This window comes from Moschus berezovskii, chromosome 3 (genome assembly GCF_049115385.1).
Source record: "Moschus berezovskii isolate FMDL1 chromosome 3, NW_MosBer_1.0, whole genome shotgun sequence".
Lineage (NCBI taxonomy): Eukaryota > Metazoa > Chordata > Mammalia > Artiodactyla > Moschidae > Moschus > Moschus berezovskii.
Genome location: NC_142462.1, coordinates 81,498,443 through 81,523,135, shown reverse-complemented (window position 1 = coordinate 81,523,135; position 24,693 = coordinate 81,498,443). Strand labels below are relative to the sequence as shown.

Sequence of the window (24,693 nt, the reverse complement as noted above, 5' to 3'; positions counted from 1 at the left end):
CTATTCATTTAAGTCCAACAGTAAGGGAGTTTTTAATCATCTGATATTTTTTAAAGATCACAGAATAATTGTAAATTTTTCCATTGATTACTACAACACTTCACATGGTTTCGGCTTTCATGTTCACTTCTGTGATCCTGCATTACAATGCAAAGCAAGGACTGCCTGTATGCACATACACTGAGATCTGTGATCCCCTGTCAAAGTTTACTAACTTTTGTATCTTCCCTGAAGTGAAACTGTTAATTGTCCAGTCATGTATGACTTCTTTCAACTCCATGGACTGTAGCCCGCCAGGCTCTTCTGTCCGTGGAATTCTCCAGGCATGAATACCAGAATGGCTAGCCATTCTCTTTTCCAGGGAGTACTCCTGACTAAGGGACCTGTGTCTCCTGCATTGCAGGCAGATTCTTTACCATTTGAGCCAGTAGGGAAGCCCTTATCTTCCCTGCTGCTGCTGCTAAGTCACTACAGTCGTGTCCGACTCTGTGTGACCCCATAGACGGCAGCCCACCAGGCTCCCCTGTCCCTGGGATTCTCCAGGCAAGAACACTGGAGTGGGTTGCCACCTCCTTCTCCAATGTGTGAAAGTGAAAAGTGAAAGTGAAGTCGCTCAGTCATGTCTGACTCGTAGCGACCCCATGGACTGCAGCCTACCAGGCTCCTCTGTCCATGGGATTTTCTAGGCAAGAGTACTGGAGTGGCTTGCCATTGCCTTTTCCGCTTATCTTCCCTACTGACAACTAAATGGTATTAAATTCAAAAGCAGCAATTAGTGGCAAGCTGTTTCAGGTAAATAAAAGTCATGACAGGCCCTGTCTCAGAACCCAGTATCCTGTGGTTCTCTCTGCCTTATCTGACTCATTTCAACCAATTGAAGAGAAAGAGTCTTTCTGTTTCCTCCTTCACTAGCTAAACACAAAAGAATTTTATTCCCTACTTTCAACAAAAACAAAATAGTTAAGACAGATATACAGTCTTAAGATTAGTTCAACGTTAAGACAAAATCACACTGAACATCTGCTCAAGCTTTGATTACTGAAACTTCAATTCTCAAAAAATTAATGAAAGGAGAGAAAGAGTTGACATGAAAGAGAAACATGAATATCTTGCCCATTTCCATTCCATCTGAGGGTCAGTTCACTAAACAAACTCCAACTTTTCCCCCCTTGGATTCAAAGAAATTATTTATAAGTTACCTGGCTTGAATTTCCAGAGCATGTTTCACGGATATCACAATCATTTACTGCTTCACGGCACACGGTTCCCATAGGCTGAAACTAAAATGAACAAAACTCAATGTGCAAAACTGTCAAAGGAAAAAAAAAAAAAACCTCTTACAGTATCATCCTAAAAATGCAAAATGCAATTTTTTTGGATAGGAATACCTTAAACTAGTTTAAGATGAAAATCTGTGAAAACCATAGCTACTGCATGAAAATGTTAATTTAATAGTTCTCAGGGTGAGTTTCTCACATATGAAGTAATTTGCATAGTCATCACACATAGCCTTACAAGATCTAGCTAAAATAGGATGTTTTTTATGGTACATCTGTACCAGAAGGACAAGCCAGTCCAAGTTCCAGCAATTATTTCTTCCAACTAGCTTTTGGATTTATACTTTATCCTTCATTCTTACTGGCACTTTTATCATATTATTCTTTTTTACCTCATTAGCTAAGAATTTGAAAGTTAATTTTGGACTAAATTGTAAAAGTTAGAGGAAATGGCAAAGCTATTTCCTCTCATGATTTCCTTTACTATCTTCTCTTCCTGCATCATTTTTTTTTTTTTTTTACAGATCTATAGCTTGGTCTTTTATTCCCTTTTAATGTTTCTATTATTTGTACCTGTCTGTAAGAGTCTTCTTTGGTCTGTTTTCAACTCAAATTTTTTTTTTTAAGTGTAGGAGTCATACAAATAAAATTGTATGCTTGTTGGATTCATCAGTTGCAAGAGTATTCATTAAAACAAAACAAAAAGAGTACATAAAGCTACCATCTTTCTCTTTTCCTCTTCAATCCCACTCTCTTTCTTGTTCTAAAATGGGGCTGGGTCCTTCTATGTTTCTAACTCTGCTCACACAAGCATATGCAGTATTCTAGACCTCTTCTTCCCCCAAACACACACACACATATACAACTTTCATCTTTTCTCCCTTGCTCACCACCCTCCAGGCAGTAGAGTCTCATGTTGCTCAAAGAACATGAGCAGCACAGTGCCAACTCCAGTCAGGAATTCAACAGATACTTTTCAGAAGAGCTGAACAAAATTTTGTGTTTGTTCATTCATTTATCAAGCATTTACTAGGCACTTAAAATGTGTTAGGCACAGCCAGTGGAGATTCAACAGAAAACAAACACAAGAATCTTGTTGGCAAGGAATTTAGATTTTAGTGGGGATGACATCACTCTAAGCTTCCCTTGTAGCTCAATTGGTAAAGAATCTGCCTGCTGTGCAGGAGACCCGGGGTCAATCCCTGGGTTGGCAAGATCCCCTGGAGAAGGAAATGGCAGCCCACTCCAGTATCCTTGCCTGGAAAATTTCATGGACACAGGAGCCTGGAGGGAGTCACAGGAGTCCATGGGGTCACAAAAAGAGTCAGGCACAACTGAGCGACATTAGACATTACTCTAATGGCAGAAAGTGAAGTGGAACTAAAGAGCTTCTTAATGAGGGTGAAAGGGGAGAGTGAAAAAGTTGGCTTAAAACTCAACATTCAAAAAACAAAGAACACGGTATCTGGCCCCATCACTTCATGGCAAACAGATGGAGGAAAAGTGGAAACAGTGGCAGTTTTTATTTTCTGGGTTCCAAAATCACTGTGGACCGTGACTGCAGCCATGAAATTAAAAGACTCTTGATCCTTGGAAGGAAAGCTATGACAAACCTAGACAGCATATTAAAAATGTGATGTTGGCAGAGACATCACTCTGCCAACAAAGGTCCGTATAGTCAAAGCTATGATTTTTTCCAGTAGTCATGCATAGATGTGAGAATTAGACCATAATGAAGTCTGAATGCCGAAGAATTGATGCTTTCAAATTGTGGTGCTGGAAATGACTCTCGAGAATACCTTGGACCAGTCAATCCTAAAGGAAATCAATCCTGAATATTCACTGGAAGGACTGATGCTGAACCTGAAGCTCCAATACTTTGGCCATCTGATGCAAAGACCCAACTCATTGGAAAACACCCTAATGCTGGAAAAGATTGAAGGCAAAACAAGAAGGGGATGGTAGAGGATGAGATGGTTAGATAACGTCACCAACTCAATGGACATGAATTTCAGCAAACTCTGGAAGATAGTGAAGGACAGAGCAGAGGGTGTGCTGCAAAGAGTCAGACACAACTTAGCAACTGAACAACAATAACAAATAGGCCATAAAAATAAGGAAACAAGCAAGATAAGTTAATTTCATATACACTGGTTCTCTTCTTCCTGGCAATTAGTGCAAGCTACAATTCTAGAACTTCTGAGATAGAAGTATAAGCAGATTTAAGGTACAGCTCATATAAGAGTGTAAATGTTCACAAATTGTCACGAAACTTCCAAAAATAAGCATGGTAAAGCAGGACTTGCGCTAAGTGCTGGGATGAAGCAGTAAATCAACTCAAATCATTGCCCTCTTGGAATTTTCATATAAAGAAAAGAGAAAATGAGTAAAGAAGTAAATAAGCAATATTTTACAGCCGGAGTTCCCAAATCATGCCTCGAGGACAATTTTGGTTGCCTGTTTGCATTGTATATGAAGTTTTATTAGAACACTGTCACATATGTTTGCTTCTGTATTTTCGATGGCTGCTTTCAAAGAAAGAGTTGAGCAACTGACACAAAGACCTTATAACCCACAAATCTGTCCCTTTACAGAAAGTGTTTGCTAACTCTGACTTATAGATAAATTATTATAAACACATAAAGAAGAAAACAAAAATACACATGCTTTCTCATCTTGTTCTTCTGATCCCTCTTTTCCACTCGCTCTTCTGCTTCTGACTCCTCTAGGAGCCGAGGGTGGGGTGAGAATGGAGTATGGGGTAGAGAAAGTGGCAGAAAAGATCTTACTTGACTGGTAAAGTTGTGACTCATATTCTAAGATAGTAAACCATACCATTTTATTTTATGTATTTTAATTCTATTATTTTGTACTTGCTCCTCTCAATGATTATATCACAAAGAGCTTAATTCTATAAATCCAAGGGGAAAAAATGGCATAATTGACAGCATTTGATGGATCAGTCAGTTCAGTCGCTCAGTCGTGTCTGACTCTTTGAGGCCCCACGGACCACGGCACGCCAGGCCTCCCTGTCCATCACCAACTCCTGGAGTTCACTCAAACTCATGTCCATTGAGTCGCTGATGCCATCCAACCACCCCATCCTCTGTCATCCCCTTCTCCTCCCACCTTCAATCTCACCCAGCATCAGGGTGTTTTCAAATGAGTCAATTCTTTGCATCAGATGGCCAAAGTGTTGGAGTTTCAACTTCAATCTGATGGATGGGCAGACTTAAAACATTGAGGATTAAAGTATATGATTGGGAATCCCTAAATGGCAGTTGGAGAAACTGACAGAATAAACAGTTGAGGTAGACAAAATGAAAAAATATCTGTTTCACATTTAGTTTGGTCTTCGTTTTTTAGAGAGTGCTTTCAGAGATCTCTGCCAGTGCCTTGCTTCTCTTAAAACTCTGCCAGAGACACAGTGGTAAATTAGGAAGAACAGAAACTGCTGCCAGCAGATCTGGGGTGTAACTGCACATTTATTCTTTGCTAGCTGAGTGAGACTATGCAGGTTATTTCACTTCCCTGCTCCAAAATCACTGCAGATGCTGATTGCAGCCAGGAAATTAAAAGACACTTACTCCTTGGAAGGAAAGTTATGACCAACCTAGATAGCATATTAAAAAGCAGAGACATTACTTTGCCAACCAAGCATGGTTTTTCCCGTGGTCATGTATGGATGTGAGAGTTGGACTGTGAAGAAAGCTGATCACCAAAGAATTGATGCTTTTGAACTGTGGTGTTGGAGAAGACTCTTGACAGTCCCTTGGACTGCAAGGAGGTCCAACCAATCCATTCTAAAGGAGATCAATCCTGGGTATTCATTGGAAGGACTGATGCTAAAGCTGAAACTCCAATACTTTGGCCACCTCATGCGACGAGTTGACTCACTGGAAAAGAGTCTGATGCTGGGAGGGATTGGGGGTGGGAGGAGACGGGGACGACAGAGAATGCGATGGCTGGATGGCATCACCGACTCGATGGAGGTGAGTTTGAGTGAACTTCGGGAGTTGGTGATGGACAGGGAGGCCTGGTGTGCTGTGATTCATGGGGTCGCAAAGAGTCGGACATGACTGAGCGACTGAACTGAACTGAACTGAAGACATCATGGTGTCATGACTTGGAGGGACGCTGCTAGCAACTAGTAGGTAGAAGTCAGAGATGCTGCTAAATAGCCTACAAGACATAAGATAACCCTCACAATAAAGAACAATCTGGCCAAAAATGTCAACAGTGCCACAGTTAAGAAACCTGGATATAGGATGATATACTTTGCAGGTACTTAGTACAGTTTCTGGCATACAATAGGGCATTTAATATGATAGGTTCATATTTTGCCCTCTCTTAACTCATTAGAGCCCATCAATCAGCAAAGAATCAGTAAGAGAATGCTGTGCATATTTATTCATTCATTCAGCAATTATTTATAGAAGTCTTATTCCAATTACAGTGTAAGTGCCTGGCTCTGCCTCTGCAAAATGTACAGACTGGAGGGAAAGAAAGATATTATACCTTAGAAATAATATAAAATTATACCAGATTTTATATGAGAAAAGAAAAAATAGATTTATTTGAGCAAGGTAAGCCCCAAATTACCATAGTCTTGATGTAAAGGCTTAAATATTTGGAGATAGGCATGAGGATGCTATTGAGAGAAGGAAAATAGACAAGGTGTATAAAGATGCATTGAACAGTAATGTACAATTCATGGAAGGTGTTTTAATGTCTACAAAGATTTCTTTTGTTGTTTCAACAGCTAATACATGAGATATTCCAAGTTGAGCACCATGAAAAGAAGGAGATGACACCACCCTTATGGCAGAAAGTGAAGAACTAAACAGCCTCTTGATGAAAGTGAAGTGAAGAGGAGAGTGAAAAAGTTGGCTTAAAACTCAGCATTCAGAAAACTAAGATTATGGCATCTGGTCCCATCACTTCATGGGAAATAGATGGGCAAACAATGGAAACAGTGGCAGACTTTATTTTGGGGGGCTTCAAAATCACTGCAGATGGTGACTGCAGCCATGAAATTAAAAGGCACTTACTCCTTGGAAGTAAAGCTCTGACCAAACTAGACAGCATATTAAAGCAGAGACATTACTTTGCCAACAAAGGTCCATCTAGTCAAAGCTATGTTTTTTCCAGTAGTCATGTATGGATACGAGAGTTGGACTATAAGGAAAGTTGAGCACAGAAGAATTAATGCTTTTGAATTGTGGTGTTAGAGAAGACCCTTTAGAGTCCCTTGGGCTGTAAGGAGATCCAACCAGTCCATCCTAAAGAAATCAGTCCTGAATATTCATTGGAAGGACAGATGCTGAAGCTGAAACTCCAATACTTTGGCCATCTGATGTGAAGAACTGACTCATTTGAAAAGACCCTGATGCTGGGAAAGATTGAAGGCAGGAGGAGAAGGGGATGACAGAGGATGAGGTGGTTGGATGGCATCACCGACTCAATGGACATGAGTTTGAGCAAGTTTTAGGAGTTGGTGATGGACAGGGAAGCCTGGTGTGCTGCAGTCCACGGGGTCACAAAAAGTCAGACATGACTAAGCAACTGAACTGGACTGAATTGAATTGAATATCTACTTGATTTTATAATATAGGAAATGCATTATTCAAAGAATAGTTTCATTTAAATTATATTACATTATGTTATTATTATTAATATTATTTTATATATATATTATAGCACATTAAATGGTTTCATTTAAAATGCATGCTCTTCAGGGAGGCAATAGAAAGAGGACAAACTCTGGGGATTACAAACACACAGGCCCTAGCTCCTTATTTACTTGGTATATTTAATCATTACAAACCTCAGTTTTGTCATCTGTTAGATGGGAATAAAAATAGTAACTACTCCTCACAAGACTTATGAGACTTCTATAAAGCCTCTGGCACTTGTCACTCAACATACATTAGCTGTTACTATTGTCTATGGTTATTTGCTTATATTTGAGTTTGAGTGAGCTCTGGGAGTTGGTGATGGACAGGGAGGACTGGCGTGCTGTGATTCATGGGATCGTGGAGAGTCGGACACAACTGAGGGACTGAACTGAACTGAACTGAACCTTAAATATTAACTATTTAAGTTATTGCCTTAATAACTTATCAAATATGTCCTCTTTTCTTTCAGTTGGTTATCAGTCAATATTTATTTACCTTGCACTTTTTACAACAAAGACCATCACTGCATTGGGAGTCTTGAGTCAAGGTACATTTCTTACAACACTCTGCTCCTTCAAGGACACATTCCTAAGGAATATAAACATTTGGAAAAAATGAAAGTGGTGTCATTTTCCTGAAAGCATCAGGATATTTTCTAAAATAAATGTACAGCTTCACAATTACCATCTTTATTCCAGAAATCTTATGAAATTTCTAGGCACAACATTTGCTCTGTATGGTTCAGTGTGGATCTAGAATAACCCCAAATAACCTAAAGAAATCATCCAAACACAAAGACTTACTGCCGGGGTCCCACAGTCACACTCCTCGCCAGTTTCAATGAAGCCATTGCCACACTCAGGGGGATCAAGAAGCTGTGGAATGAAAAACAGGAAGGGCACTAAAATGTAGAAAAATCAGCACCAAATATAATATGAGAGATCACAAGTGTCACACCCACACTTCTGGCCTGTCAGTCATTTCAAAATATATTTTTATTTTCCTAAGTTATAAAGTATGACTGTAGAATTTTAAAATTGGAAACTTTAGAAGTGTCTAGTATTGATTCCATTTCAGACTTAATCATATTTTCATATATAACACACACACCAAATAGGGTCTGATAAGTGCCATCAAAGCAAAAGATGATCTAGGCATTGGCTAAAACAAAGCCAGATGGACTCCTAAAATTTCATTTCAAACAGAAGCAAGGGATTTGGAGTCAGAATGTCTGTATTCAAATCTTGGCTTAGCCACGTATCTTGGGCAAATGGCTTGCCATCTCAGAGCCCAAGTGTTTTAATATTTAAAATAATAATAACAATAATATTAGCTTCCATCTACATAACGAACTGTTCTGAGGATCAAATACAATTACCTGTGAAAAGCTCTTTATCAACTGTATTAACTTGTGAAACAAAGTTATTTTGTGGGCAATGAGGAAAATATCACAAAAATTAATACATTTACTGATTTATTTAATATAAAATTCAGCTCTACCTATTAACATAGCTCTGCAGAGAACAGCAGTAATAATTTGCCCCAGAGACGGGGATTAATGAGAGGAGAAAGACCTCCTTTTCCATCAGTATGAATTATGATTCAGTATCCAAAGGGGGGAAAAAATGCATCAAGAAAATGAAAAAGAAATGCAAAGTAAAACCATTTTTGTAAGCAAACCCTGAATACTCATTTGGCTTTATGAAAAGAATATGAACGTTTTTCAGAAAGCAAAACTCTAATTTATAGCTGTTTTTTATTCCCATTAGAATAGCCCATGATTAATTTAATTCAGAAATGCATACAATCAGCATATCAAGAATACGTACATATGAGCCAAGTTGAAAAGTTTTGTTCCATAAGACACAATGAATGAAAATTTGTGTTTATAATATTTGAGAAAGATTAATAACAACTCTGATCACATTTATTACCTTAGAAGGTTTGTTGAAAAGGCAAGCACCACCTCCACTATTTAGGAAGTCATGATACTCTTCAATATTACACTGGGTAAACTTTTTAGGAAGATAATATCTATAAGAGAGAAGAAAGGCAATAGCTAGGTATAATTTCTGTCTCCCTTGTTTGGAGACTAGTTTTAAAATTTAACACTGTTAACACTGTACATTATTCCTAAAAATTAAATACATAAATAATAAATTCCACTTATGCATAATATCTGCATTGAGAAGGGAATGGCAACCCACTCCAGTATTCTTGCCTGGGAAATCCCATGGACAGAGGAGACTGGTGGGCTACAGTCCATGTGGTCACAAAAGAGTCGGACACAACTTAGTGACTAAACAACAACAACACATTCTTCATTGGTGATTAATGATAACTATGTGCTCAGTCAAATCCGACTGTTAGTGACCCCATGGACTGTAGCCACCAGGCTCCTCCGTCCATGGGATTTTCAAGGTAAGAATACTGGAGTGGGTTGCCATTTCCTCCTCCAGGGGATCTTCCCAACCCAAGGATCAAATCCATATCTCTTGTATCTTCTACACTGGCAGGCAGATTCTTTACAACTGTGCCATCTGGGTGGAGAAGGAAATGGCAACCCACTCCAGTGTTCTTGCCTGGAGAATCCCAGGGACGGCAAAGCCTGGTGGGCTGCCCTCTATGGGGTCGCATAGAGTCGGACACGACTGAAGCGACTTAGCAGCAGCAGTGCCATCTGGGAAGTCCACGGGTAACTATGATTTGCTCTGCATGATCTGCATACCCATTCAAAGGAAACACATAACTACATACATGTAATTTCCACCAAAGAGAGTCAGAAATAATTTATCTCACAATAAGTCTTTTCTAAATATTAAATCTGGGCTGTAACCCAAACTGCAGAGCATTCTGCAAAATAACTGATTTGTAATCTACAAATGTGTCAAAGCTGTGACAATCAAAAATAGACAGGAATTATCCCAGACTGAAGAGACCAAAACCTGACTGTGATAAAAAAAATCCTGATTCTGAAGTTTTTGCTAAAATGCCATTGTAGAAACAAAGGGCCAATCCTGAATGAGGGCTAAGAATTAGATGATTTTCTTGGTTGAATTGTGGTCCTATAGGAAGATGCCTTTGTTTATAGAAATGCACATTTTGTTGTTGTTGTTGTTGTTTAGTCACCAAGTTGTGTCCAGTATCCAACTCTTCACGATCCCAAGGACTGCAGCACACCAGGCCTCTGTCCCTCACCATCTCCCTGAGTTTGCCCAAGTTTATGTCCACAGAAATGTACATTAAGTTTAGCATTTTGAAGTGATAGGCACCATGGTAGAACTTATGATTCAGAAACAAAAGGTTCTTTGTAACAATTCTTCCAATTCTTCAAGTCTCAGATTGCTTCAAAATACTATATATATATATATACCCCAAAATAATATATATTTTTATTATATATATTTATAAAATATATATACACACACCCCAAAATAATCAAGGGTCAATAGAAAAAGAAACCTGGCAATAGAGCAAGTTGGTACTATGCATTAAGAATTTTCAGAATGTGAAATAGCCTTAAATCTAGTAATTTTACTTTTAGTAATTTTTCTTGAGGAATTAATTTGCTATGTGTGCAGAGATGTCTGAATAAAGATATTTATGGTGGCACAATTTATAGCAGCAAATAATATGAAAATAATCTAAATGTTAAATGGAAAACTGTTAACTAAACCGTGATATATTAGTAAAACTAAAATACCATGTAGTTACTAATAATCATAGTGTTAAAGACCTAGAAAAATGCTGACTATATAATGTTAAGTAAAAAATGAATAAACAGCTATAACCAATATCATCCAAATTTTATAAACAATAAAAATGGAAAGATAAAAAATACAAAACTACTGGATTTATTTTATTTTTTTGGCTGCACCTCATGGCATGCAGGATCTTATTTCCCAATCAGGGATCGAATCTTTGCCTTCTGGCAGTGGAAGCATGGATGGCCAGGGAATTCCCAAAACTACTAGGTTTATTATTTTTTTTATTTTATTTTTTATTGGAGGCTAATTACAATATTATATTGGTTGATTTTGCCATACATTGACATGAATCTGCCCCGGGTGTACATGTGTTCCCCTTCTTGAACTCCCTCCCACCTCCCTCCTCCCCTTATCCTCCCTCAGGGTCATCCCCGAGCACCAGCCCCAGCATCCTGTATCATGCATCGAACCTGGACTGGTGATTCATTTCACATATGATAATATACATGTTTCAATGCCATTCTTCCAAACCATCCCACCCTCACCCTCTCCCACAGAGTCCCAAAGACTGTTCTATACTCCTGTGTCTATTTTGCTGTCTCGTATACAGGGTTATTGTTACCATCTTTCTAAATTCCATATATATGCATTAGTATACTGTATTGGTGTTTTTCTTTCTGGCTTACTTCACTCTGTATAATAGGCTCCAGTTTAAACAAAACTGTTTTAACGTTCTGTTAACATGGGCTTCCTTGGTAGCACAGCTTGTAAAGAATCCACCCGCAATGCAGGAAAACCCAGTTCAATTCCTGGGTTGGGAAGATCCCCTGGAGAAGGGATAGGCTACCCACTCCAGTATTCTTGCCTGGAGAATTCCACAGACAGAGGAGCCTGGTGGGCTACAGTCCATGGGGTCGCAAAGTGTAGGACAGGACTGAGCGACTAAGCACAGCACAGCACATTTTAACGTTAACCATAGTTATCACCCGATGGCAAGAAAGGAGGTGGTACAAATTTTAGTTTCTGTATTTTTCAAAAGTTGTTTTACATTGAGCTTTTTATAAAAGTGAAAACACAATTAAGATAAGAATGAATAGGTTTTTATAAAAATCTCTGCCCCTGGCCTGTGCACTTATATTCCCACTTCTTAGCATAATGGTTAATGTTTAAGTGAGTTAACTAATGGAATTTATAATTATTTACTGAATTATTCTGAAATACTGCCATTTGCAGCAACATGGGTGGAACTAGAGATTATCATAGCAAGTGAAGTAAATCAGAACAAGACAAATACCATATATTATGGCTTATATGTGGAATCTAAAATATGACACAAATGAACTTGTGTACAAAATAGAAACAGGCCAACAGACACAGAGGTCACCAGAGGGGAGAGGGAATGGAGAGGGGATGGATTGGGAGTTTGGGATTAGCAGATGTGCATGTGTGCATGCTAATTCACTTCAGCTGTATCCAATACTTTGCGACCCTATTCTCTAGGTAATTCTCTAGATAAGAATTCTGAAGTGGGTTTCCATGCCTTACTCCAGGAGATCTTTTTGACCCAGGAATTGAACTCGTATCTCTTATGTCTCCTGCATTGGCAGGCAGGTTCTTTACCACTAGCACCGCCTGGGAAGCCCTGGGATTAGCAGATGAAAACTATTATATAAGGAGTGAATAAACAGGAAGGTCCTACTGTATAACACAGCGAACTATATTCAATATCCTATGATAAACCATAACAGAAAAGAATATGAAAAATAATGTACATATATGTATAACTGAATCACTTTGCTGCACTGCAGAAATTAATGCAATATTGTAAAACAACTATACTTCAATAATCTTTTAAAAAGAAAGCAATTCTTTAAAAAACGAATTATTATATTTACCTGAAGTTGATGGAATCATTTATCCTGCATGGCCCTGATTCACCACATTTCAAAGTCCTATCCTCCCCACAAAAAAAAAAAATCTTTGACTTACTACCTTAATAGACAGCAATTGTTTTCATAAACAAAAGACTATTTTGTGAAAATATGTTTCCTACAGAGCCACTGAGGAAATCAACTGCCAATTTTGTCTTAAGTCCCAATGGGTAGGGTTCCAGGCAGTAACTTATTGACTGCTATCCTCCTAAGAAGACAATAGCTCGGTAGAGAAAGGAACAGTGAGTTATTTTTAAATAGAAGTGACTCACCCAGTGTCTCCCATTATGCATCCAGACCACGTGTCCTCACATTTACACTCACCTAAGAGAAAATGAGTACATACACCTGGTTACAAAGTGAAAACACGTGCATTAGAGTAGTCACTATTTTAAAAAGTATATGTTCACTTTACTCCTTATGGACATTTACAAATCAGTAAAGGATCAGCCCTCTAATTTTCCTCACATTTGAAATGTTTTATGCAATGCATAACAACAAAAATCTACTTTGACTCTATTGAGATTATATAATTTCTACTAAAAGTCTTTTGAAAAATGTTAACAAGTAGCCGTATTTTTAAAGCGCTCAGTTAAAACGGCTTAACAATCAAATAGTGATGCATGACCACAGGATTCTGGTTTCATAGGTTTTTATGGAAATTCCTGTAATTTCTCATCCATTTTTTAAAACCTCTGCACTCAAGGTTGCTGGTAGGAGGCAGTACAGTATATTGGTTAAGCAGAAGAGTCTCAGAATCAGATACACCTAGGTTCAAAATCTGGGTATACCACTTAATATGTGTGTAATCTTGGAGACATTACACTTTTAAGATCCAGACACTTTATGGATCTTCATCAGCTGATAATGAATACCTTGCAGGATCATCCTGAGGATTAAATGAGCATCTAGATGTAGATAATTCTGGCATTCAACTATCTTTTATGGAGCAGGTACTTCATAAATGGTAATTTTTGATGTTGTTTTTTAGTTGCAAGTTGTGTCTGACTCTTTTGTGACCTCATGTACTGTAGCCCACCAGGCACCTCTGTCCATGGAATTTCCCAGGCAAGAATACTGGAGTGGGTTGCCATTTCCTTCTCCAGGGGATCTTCCAGACCCAGGGATCAAATCCATGTCTCCTGTATTGGCAGGCAGATTTTTTAGCACTGAGTCACAAGGGAAGCCCATAAATGGTAATAGTTGTAATTAATATAAACAATCATATTTATGGCATTTGTTGCTAAAATAATAAATACGATTATAGTCAACTTACTCCAAATATATAGTGCTCAATCATTCCTGGTAAAGTAACTTTACTTACTGGGAATATATATTCATCATAGATGCTAAACCTAGCATATTTTACTAGGTCCATATTTTACTGAGCCCTTTATCAGATCTGATTCTGCAGGCAAATTCTACCTCTGTAGCAATACTAAGAGATGTTTTAAATAAATGATAATAAAACATACACCTTAAACCTCTATGCTGACATCATTTAAAATTACCAAACTGAACTTATGTCCTTTAAATTCATAGTTTAACAACACCTAGCTTTAATGTTTATTATACATGGAGGAAATTTCATGTGTGATGCAAATATTAACATTTGTATTATTTTGGAAAAAAACATTTTGTGCCCAGGCTATCTTTATACTATCACTTAAAATCTTTTGGTTAAACAACTGAGTTAAAGAATTTCATTCTGAAAAATATTTTACAGATAGTCTCTTTTAAATATGTACTTAAACTTACCACTTGCTAACTTTCTTTTGTCTGAGATAATACCAATATTATGGGCTAATGACTGGGCAAGTGTAACTGCCATTAAGTCCGTTTTCCCAAACTGAAAAACAAAAATAAAATACTAATAAGTGCAAATTATATTTTATTTAAGATGAACCAGGGAACATGTCACGATATAACTGAAAAAAACTTCTAAACATTTTATTTAGCAGAGGTTAATACATAATAGCTAGTGCTGAACTATGGAGCATTAAGGAAGAGGTAGTGGAGAAAGAAATGGCAACCCACTCCAGTGTTCTTGCCTGGAGAATCCCAGGGACGGGGGAGCCTGGTGGGCTACCGTCTATGGGGTCGCACAGAGTCGGACACGACTGAAGTGACTTAGCAGTAGCAGTAAGAAATAATTCCATGTTTGACTAAGTCTTATAGAGAAGAAACCATAGAATCATCAACTTCCAGATTTCAAAACTTAAATCTAATTTTTGAGTCCAAATTTCACCAGTGACATTTCTGAAAAGCTTTATACTTGTATACAATTAAGCCAGTCATCCAGTTAATAGAAAGTAAAAATAATTTATCTTGAACTTGCTCATCTTTGTTTGTCCACTAGTGCTTCTAAATTCCCCAAATTAAATAGAACTTGGCTTCAGAAAACAAACAATATGAATTAGAGGTGGTGGTGATGATGTTCGGTCAAAATAAACTTGAAAACATCTAGGCATATTTCTTTTCGATATGTAGCCTCTCAAAGATTCAGGTATTTTTCTTTTAGATCACTTCCATCAGGTTTAGTGCCCGAGGGGTAGAAGTAACCCTTTGGAAAACCTCTTCTATTTTTTTCCTCGAAAAATTTGCCAAACATTGAGGAAGAAAATTTTCAACTGAGTTGTTAAGTAGTAATCCAATGTTTCAGGGAATTTCTCAATTCTCTGGAAAATCAGTCAAAGTGATAAACAGGGTCTTATTTTCAAGAAGGTAAAGATCTTCTCTATATAATCAGCATAGTGCTAAGCTTGGAAATTATTACAAGTAGACTATGACAGAATTATCCAATATTATCTTCCATTATTTTCCTATTCTGTCCTTGGGTCATTTGCAGTAACCAGGTTGGCTGTTAATAAAATAACAGTATCTGGAGTACATAGAATACTGAGAAATTGTCCCTTAAATATTAGGAAAACATCGTCAGCCATCATACCACTTTGTATTATACAGATGTTCACACCTACTTCATTCACGCCTCCTCCTTTCAGCAACGAGCAAATCCCACCAATATAAGCTGCCCCGCTCCGGCTACTCTCAAATTGACTTCCCCTTTTAGAAAAGGAAATGAAAAAGGCTTACTGCTCATAGCTCAAATATCATAGCACCTCTCATTATTAATTTACCATGTTTATTTTCTCAATACACATACATTTCTATACTATATATTCTGGAGGTAAGGGAAGAATATGAAAATTGTTCACACACATAACCAAAAGAAAAAGTTTCTGAGGATTGTTTCCCATTGTGATTAACAAATATCTTAAATAGAACTATACCTCTTGAAAAAGAATCTCTAACATGAGTTACATGTATGTGGTATTTATGTCAGAAATGCATATAACTTGAATCTCATAATGAGAAAACATCAGGCATTCTCACAATGAGGAACATTCTATAAAATAACGGGTCTAAACTCCTCAAAAATGTTAACTTCAAAAGAGACAAAGAAAGGCTGAGGAAATATTACAGATTGAAGGAAACCAAAGAGACATGATGATTAAATGTAATGTGTGATCCTGGATTGGATCTTAAATTTGGACAACGGGAAGGAGTAGCAAGCTATAAAATAATACTGAAATAATCGGTGAAATTTGAATTCAGACAGTGGGTTAGATAAAAACATTGTACTGAGGTTAAAGTTTCTGGATTTGAGAGTTTACTGTGGTTATATAAGAGAATGGCTTTATTCTCAGGGAATATACACAAGTATTTAGTAGTAAAGGCCCAATAACTAAATGTCTCCAACTTACTCTCAAATGGTTCAGGGGGAAAAAAACACACACACTGATAGAGAGATGGATAGATGGAAGGAAGAAAGAAGAATACAAAGAAGAAAATTATAGTTTACAAATGGAATAAACTATGAACGACTGATGAATCTGAGTAAAGGGCATGTGGAATTTCCTTGTAGTGCAGTATTCTTGCAACTTTTCTGTAAATTTGGAATGGTGTAAAATAAAAAGCTACCTCAAAACTATACTTTTGCTTCCATTTATAATTTTCTTCAACAGCTCTGACTTTAGATGATTTTGTATTAAATATACATGTTACCCCCAGAACAAACCATAAGAGTAAGAAAAAATAAAATATAAAATACACCCTAGAGATACTAAGCTCTCCGTTAGACCAAAAACAAAGAGAAAATTAGCATTTAAAAGACAGCAATTTAAGGAATATAATTATTCTGTTGTTAAGAATATGAGAACTCCTTGTGAGAATTAATGGTACTTTCACTCAGTAAATGCTCTGATTAGATCTCTTGAAAAATGAAATATACATGCAATAATAAAATAACTCAAAATTAAACCTATTCAATATTCGTGACAATTTCAAACAATCCGTGCTTTAAAAAATTCTTTCAAATATATCTGCTACATCAAATCCTAATTGCATTATGCAGTACAAACAGTACATCTCATCACAAGTAATACGAGTATTCAACATGGAACGAAGAAAAGTAATAAATCATTATAAAAGTTACGTACGAAAAAAGGTGAACTGCATCACTTTTCTCTTTGATAAAATCTCTCCTGTATTTCATAAACTCACGTAGGGTGATCAATGGATTTTCGGATATGGCAAACTTGTTGTCAGCCGCCCAGGTTTCCATGGCAACCAATACTATTCTTGTCTTAAGTTGGTCTTTATATATCTAGTGTATTAACAAAATGAACACAGCAGCTATACACACGGGAAAAAAATCAAATGACTTATGAGCAGGCCTACAAAGCTCCTTTTATGGAAAATCCTGTAGTTTTAGTGAAATGTGAGAAACTCCACTATTTTTAAGGGAGTTAATTGTTTTTCTAACTTACACATGTTTCCCTTGAGTAATAAGAATCCAACTGTTTACCAAGTAACACCCAAAGAAAAGAGTACTAATTAGACATAAAATACCCCTTTTTGACAGATATTTGCACCCTTACTCAAGGTCCCCCCCCAGAGTCCATTTTCTGGCACCCTGTAAGATTCAGGCTTTCTTGAGTTTCCCTAGTGAAAATGGAACACTCTTCAAGGATATGATTTCTGTACACTCTGGCCGTAATTAAACTCATGGGGGAAGGTACTGGCATAGACTTGTCAGGGAAATTTGGAAAGTAGGTACAGTAGAACTACTTATTTGCATCATTTCCACAGCACCAGGCACTCTTTTGAAAATGCACAGTTGTTTTTTCATTGCTAGAAATACGCTGTGAATATCTGTGTTAGGGGCTGGGACTCAACCTTTTCTTTTCAAGTGTGAAAAATGCAGGGGGAAAAAAATTTAGCCATAAAGGTGTATCTCTGACCTCTTCCTTTTATCATCTTCCCAGTCAGAGATCAAAGTTAAATAAAGTTCGTGACAAAGTTACCACGGATTTACAGGACACCTCGGCTAAAGTGCAATTTAGGGCAGTGAAAATATAAGAATATTATCCAATTTATTAGCAATCAGGAGATAAAATTCCTCTGTGGCAATTTTGAATCGGGTTCATACTTACTAAATCTGCCATGTTCACCACAGATTTTGCGTACGTATTGGTAAGTACCACTGAAAGCCGATGCTTTTTAAACTGAAAGCAAAAGAAAACAAGTGAAGGACTTCAAGGTCATCAACAAACGCTCATCTCAGCAGAGGAAACATGGTGAAACTAAAAGGCCTTTAAAGTTTTCTATAAAAAATTTCAAGAGTTGACACCTAATTCTTTAGATACTGCGAAGTCTGTGGCAAGGCTCCCAAAGTTTGAGGCCTCACAGATCTTTGAGATAAAATAAAATACCCATTGCATCCATTTCAAAAGTTTATTTTTTTGAAACAAGATTATTATTCAAAATGAGAACATATATGAAACTTATCATTGAGTTGCAAGACATACAAATAAAAGCAGGGTGAAAGCCAGAAAAAGTGAATGTGAATAACGCTGAAAGTATGAAAAGTTCCAAAAGGTTTACTCAGTAAAGAGAAGAGAACTCGAATGGTCACAAGGAGGTGACTTACGGCTTAATGTGAACAACATATATCTTTGGTTTGATCTCAAGGCTCTTTTAAAACTCAAGATATATCATGCAAAATCTGGTTTCTGGCTTCACTTAAAATCAGTATCCACACATGGTAATAACTGTCAAGGGTTGAGAAGCAGTCACTTCTATTAGATACACAGACCATGTGACTTCTCTTTTGCCACAGACCTGACCCTTCCTTATTGTTTTATATCTGGCTCACTTCAAACTATCTGCCTACAGATGCTTACAGACATTTGAATTTATGATATCCTAAAATGTCCAAAATATGTGTTTTTACAGCTTATTCTGTAAAAATCTCAGGAAAAATAACATTCACAATATTAAATTGTAGAAATACAAAACTCAGTCCTACCATCAACAAGGAAGAAACACTCAATAACAATAATAATTATTATTAATTAATTAATTAAAATCCCAATTAGCTTAATCATATTTAAATAAATGACACATTTTCTCCCAAATAAATAATTCAAAGTAAATTAAAATGTATATGTATCTGACATTAAGTAAAAATCAACAAAGTGCATCACTGAATATATTTAGTTTAAAACTCTGGTTACATCAAACAATTATAATTCACTGATGTGGAATGAATGTAACCAGGCTGATTATAATATGCCCATGAATTGAGTACAAAACATGCCCATAAACTGGGTATTAAAAAAAAAACTGACTCAATAAAATTTTGGCGAGGTTTTTAATCCTAAAAATCTTCACAGCTTGGCTATATAAGCTTTTCTTTTTTATTTTATATTGGAGAATATTTTGATTAACAATGTTGTATTAGTTTCAGGTATACAACAAAGTGATTCAGTTATACATACACATGTATCTATTATTTTTCAAATTCTTTTCTCATTTAGGTTATTATAAAATATTGAGTTCCCTGTGCTATACAGTAGGTCCTTGTTGATTATATATTTTAAATACAGCAGTGTGCACAGGTCAATCCCAAACTCCCAATCTATCCCTTTCCATCTTTATACTCTGGTAACCATGAATTTTTTCTCTAAGTCTATAAGTCAGTTCCTGTTTTGTAAATAAGTCTATAAGCCTTTCCAAATGGTTTACTGCACAGCAGAAGAAAAAGAGAAAAAAAAAAACGCTTTTACTTTATTAGGATAAAGCTAAACATTGCAAATTAGTGTCACATTACTGCTGCTTCACTTTTTCAATTATAAAATGGAAGTTTTTTTTTAACCTTGCCATTTTAGTAAGAGAAGATATTAGCCCCTACATTAACTAAGCAAATCCAAGGAGTTAACATTAAGAATCGCAGAAATATTTTTGGAACTTCACAAAATACTATGAATTGCTTTACCTAAGAGTGTTTTCCTGTTTACAGGTTGTTGCTGGGTAACAGAAATGTTTGATTATACAAATACCTTCTCCAGGTTACAACTTTATAGGCTTCTTTCTTCTAAACATATTTCTGCACCCATTAGTTTTATGCTAGGCATGGGCAAGTTCAAACAACACAAAATTCAGCAAACCCTACCATGAGATGATCATTCACAATCATCAGTTCAATATATTTGGTTTCCTCCTCTACGTTACGAGGATATCGACGAAGCTGCAATATAATACAGGAAACAGCACACAAATAAGCCCTGGTAACATGGCTGTGGGAAACTTACGTTACACATTAGGTCCTCAGATATGATCCATCTGAGAACTGAAAGTCTGTACCCTTTTACCATCTCTCCCTTTTCCCCCACTGCCTAGCCCCTGGCAACCACGTTTCTACTCTGTTTCTATGTGTTTTTGTTTGTTTGTTTTGTATTTAGATTCCACATATAAATGATACCATGCCATATTTGTCTATCTCTGCCTGGCTTATTTCACTCAGCTTAATGCCCTCCAGGTCCATCCACGCTGTTGCAAATGGCAAGATTTCCTTCTTTATTAAGGCCAAGTAATATTCAACTGTGTGTCTCAGGGACAAGACTTCTAGGTCAGAATCCCAGCTCCATTGCTAGGTAACCCAGTGTAACTGTGGGCTAGTTTCTTAAGCCTCTTATGTTTCAATGTCTTTAAAATAGAGATAATGATAATGCCTTCCTCAAAAAATTGTTATGAGGATTAGGTACGTTAATACAATTGCCCATGGTGTGTACTCAAAATATTTAGCAATTATTATTCATGTGAGAAATCTGTCTGTAAACACATTTTACTTCATACTTACTAAACATATATTAAAAAGAAAATACCCGGTCCCTTCAACTGCTTTGTCTTACTAGACACCTATTTCTCTTATCCTGTTTTTATGTCACACACATACCTACACCAACTACCACCACAACTGTGATGATATCTGAATTCTGATGACCAGAGTTTTTATTCTGTATAAACCATTTACCAGATCTATGATTCTGGGCAAGTCAGGCACACATTTCAGAGACATCTATTATTTTTCCTGTTAAAGGATAATAATAGTACCCACTTCATGTGGCTCAAAGCATTGTACAGTAAACAATAAACTGCTATTATTATTATTACTGTTCAATATGCATTGAACACTCATAAAGCAGACATTCTGATTTTATATCCTAGACTCCAGAGTAGTTCAAGTGTGACAATAGCATTTTGCAGCTTTAAAACTTGATGGAGTATTCTTAAGGGGGTATTCTTAAGGGGATAAACATAAGGACTTGTACCATCCAAGCAGACTTCATGATGTGGTTGGTATATACTCAGGCAAGGAAAGAGGCCTATGGTAGAAACAACCTGAGATGCCACAGCAGGGGCCCCATCATCCAGCTGTATGATGAATGTCCATATTATCGCCACTATCTTGAGTGTTTTTTGAGTCTATGAAATAATACGGCCCTAACTCCACTGCTCCTATGAATGTGTCACCCGTGCTGTTTACCACACTGTGGCAAATGCCTGAACTAATTCTTACCTCTTACAGACTCAATGTAGATTAAATTGACTGGCAGTTGCCAAATGTTTTTAAAATATTGTGACATGTACCTGTGAATACATACCTGCCGTTTACTCCTTTTTGGTCTTGGCTTCAAAATAAATTTTGGTGGAGTAACATTTACTTGCTGGAATTCTAAAAGGAAACAAAAATAAATTTAACTTAAATTTCAGGTTTCTTTCATGAAGGGCAATCAAACTTCTACCAGCCCTAATTAGTATAAATTATATAACTTTAATCAATGATGATTATTATAATTATAATCTATAAATTATATAATTATACATAATTATTATTAATTTTATAATATAAATATCATACTTAATGAAAATATAGAATATTAATCTAGGTAATTGCATTTATATTAATATAAATAAACATACCACAAAGGAATACAATTCAAAAAAATCTCAAACATTATTCCAGTTCTAATTTATCTCAAAATTTTTCTCATATTTCTCTTATAAATAACATCATATTTTTAATGGTAAATCATCTAAATAGCCACTTGACCTTCCCTTCCACCACTAACCTTCACTAAAGAATGACACACCAAAGGTTGGTGAAGATGTGGAACAGTTAGAACTCTCATATAATGCTGAGAGTATACAATGGTATAACCACTGTATAGAAAAGGTTCAGAGATTTTTCATTCAACAGTAGTTCTTAAATTGTGTTCCTTGGACTAGTGGCATTAGCATTACCTGAGAACTTGGAAAAGTAAATTCTCATAACCCACCTAAGACGTAATTAATCAAAAGCTCTAGAAATTTGTGCAGCCACCATGAAAAGCATTATGAATATTTCTCAAAATATATAAATAGAAATACCATATGATTTTAACAATCCTACTTCTAGGTACAGAGCCTAAGGAATTTAAATCAGGATATCAAAGAAGTGTCTGCACTCCCATGTTCATTGCAACATTATTGACAGCAGCCAAGATACAGAAGCAACTTAAATGTTATCAGTGGATGAATGGATAAAGAATATATGGTATATACACACCATGGAATATTAATCAGTCTTATAAAAGAAAATCCTGCCATTTGCAACAACACAGGTGAACCTAGAGGACATTCTGTTAAGTGAAATAAGCCAGACAAAGAAGGACAAATACTACATGATAACATTTACATGAGGAATCTAAAATAGTCAAATGCAGAGAAACAGTGATTAGAATGGTGGCTGTCAGGGCCTGGGAGAAGGGAATATGAGGAGTTACTAGTCAAAGTGGACAAAGATTTAGTTATACAAGATGAATAAGTCTTAGCTACTGTAGTTTAGTGCCTACAGTTAACGATACTGTATCCTATACCTAAAAATTTGCTAGGAGATTAGATTTTATGTTAATAGCTTTTATCATCATCACCATAAATAAACAGTGTAGGAGGAAACTTTTGGAATGGATGAATATGTTTATGGCATAGGTTGGGGTGATTTCATGGATGTATATTTACCTCCAAACTCATCAAATTCTATACGTTAAATATATACAGCCTTTTGTATTTCAATTATACCTCAATAAAGTGGCTGAAAAAAATAGCCTGAAGATGAGGCCACCAATATGTGTTTACCAAGTCCTCCAGGTGATTCTGGTACATGCTGAAGTTTGAGAACAATATTATACAGTTAAAGATATACTACCTTGTGACCCAGTTATTAAACTCCCAGGTATTTGATAGAGAAATGTAAATGTGTGTCCCCAAAAATGACTTTTACAAGAATGTTCATAGTTGTTATATTCATAATAGCCCCAAACTAGAAGCAATCCAAATGTCCATCGACAGAAGAGATGAAAAATTGTACTATATGCACATATAAGAACATACTCAATAATTAAATAAAGAACTATTGCTGCCTTTGACAACATAGATCCCAGGTATGTGCTAATAAGGAAAAGAAGCTGAATATGATCAATGAGTCCATTTGTATGAACAGGTGAAACTAATCTAAAGTGAAAAAAGTCAGAAAAAGGACTGCAGAAGTGGGAGACACTGACAGAAAAGGGACACAAAGGAAATTACTGGGGTAATGGAAATAGTCTATTTTCATCAGGGGAGTACAAGAGTGTCAGAACTCGGCAAATAGCACACAAAATTGGTATATTTCATCATAGTAATTTTCTATTGCAGTATAACTGACATACAATATCACACTAATTTCAGGTGTACAAAATAGTGATTTGATATTTATATACATGTCAAAATGGTTACCACTGTAAGCCCAGTTATCATCTGTATCTGTACAAAGTTATCACAATATTATTGACTATGTTCCCTATGCTTTACATTATATTCCCATGACTTCTTTACTTTATAACTAGAAGTTTGTATCTCTAAACCTCCTTTTCCTCTTTTGGCTGGCCCCCATCTGCTCTGGCCACCACCCCTTTGTTCTCTATATTTATAAGTCTATTTCTGTTTTGTTTGTTTTTGTTTGTTTGTTGGTTGGTTTTTCATCATAGTAATTTTCAAACAGTGAGTGCTAGGTGGTGATATTTAAGGAAAAAAGCTTTTCTTAAAATATGTTTTTAGGAAAACTAGTCTTGAGAGATGTGTCATGTAAAATAAAACATCCCATAATCAAAAAAGATTGGGGAATACCTGATACATAATGCATAGCAAAAAAGCCATAACATAACCCACAACCCAGTGACACTTTATTAAACCTAAAATTTAATAAAAGCTTAGTTTTGAGCTTATATAACAAAGAATTGCAGCTTTAACATTTGCCTATTTTTTGTTTCCTTCCAATTTTTTATAGTAAGTCTAAAGAGCTTGAGGCAAATAATACTATTAAAATGATACTGTCAACCTGTGATACTAAAAGATAACCAGGAACAAACTGAGGTTTTTCAAAGAATATGGTCAAAACTCATTTTTCATAGCAGAAAAACTACTGAGTTACCTGCAAAGTTTCTGTTGTAAAGAAATTCTGAATGAAGTTTTTAAAAAAAAAAAATTATAAGACTGCATCATGGTAAGCCTATAATAAAGTCCTTAGTGGGGAACCTTTATTTATTACTTTAAATATTAATTAATGTTTATTGCTTCCAGTAATACCTATTGGATTGCAATTTTGTTCTCAAGCAGCTAATCATGATTTATTTTCTTACTATAATAGGGATTGTGAAAAGTTTCATATGATAACAAA

The 24,693-nt window shown here is 36.2% G+C and overlaps 1 protein-coding gene across 5 annotated transcripts in view; it reads right to left on the bottom strand.

The window, feature by feature from the left end:
* The window catches only part of ADAM22 (ADAM metallopeptidase domain 22), a 245,465-nt gene that overhangs the window by 53,250 nt on the left and 167,522 nt on the right, over positions 1–24,693 (bottom strand). For all 5 annotated transcript variants that reach the window (XM_088834611.1, XM_088834614.1, XM_088834612.1 and 2 more), the window contains exons 7-17: positions 21,602–21,672; positions 20,110–20,184; positions 18,089–18,160; positions 17,093–17,259; positions 15,572–15,656; positions 14,352–14,442; positions 12,866–12,917; positions 8,890–8,989; positions 7,759–7,830; positions 7,451–7,543; positions 1,200–1,280 (exon numbers count right to left, since the gene is read on the bottom strand). In XM_088834611.1, the coding sequence (XP_088690737.1) occupies positions 1,200–1,280; positions 7,451–7,543; positions 7,759–7,830; positions 8,890–8,989; positions 12,866–12,917; positions 14,352–14,442; positions 15,572–15,656; positions 17,093–17,259; positions 18,089–18,160; positions 20,110–20,184; positions 21,602–21,672 (959 nt within the window). The remainder of the gene's footprint in view (positions 1–1,199; positions 1,281–7,450; positions 7,544–7,758; positions 7,831–8,889; positions 8,990–12,865; positions 12,918–14,351; positions 14,443–15,571; positions 15,657–17,092; positions 17,260–18,088; positions 18,161–20,109; positions 20,185–21,601; positions 21,673–24,693) is intronic.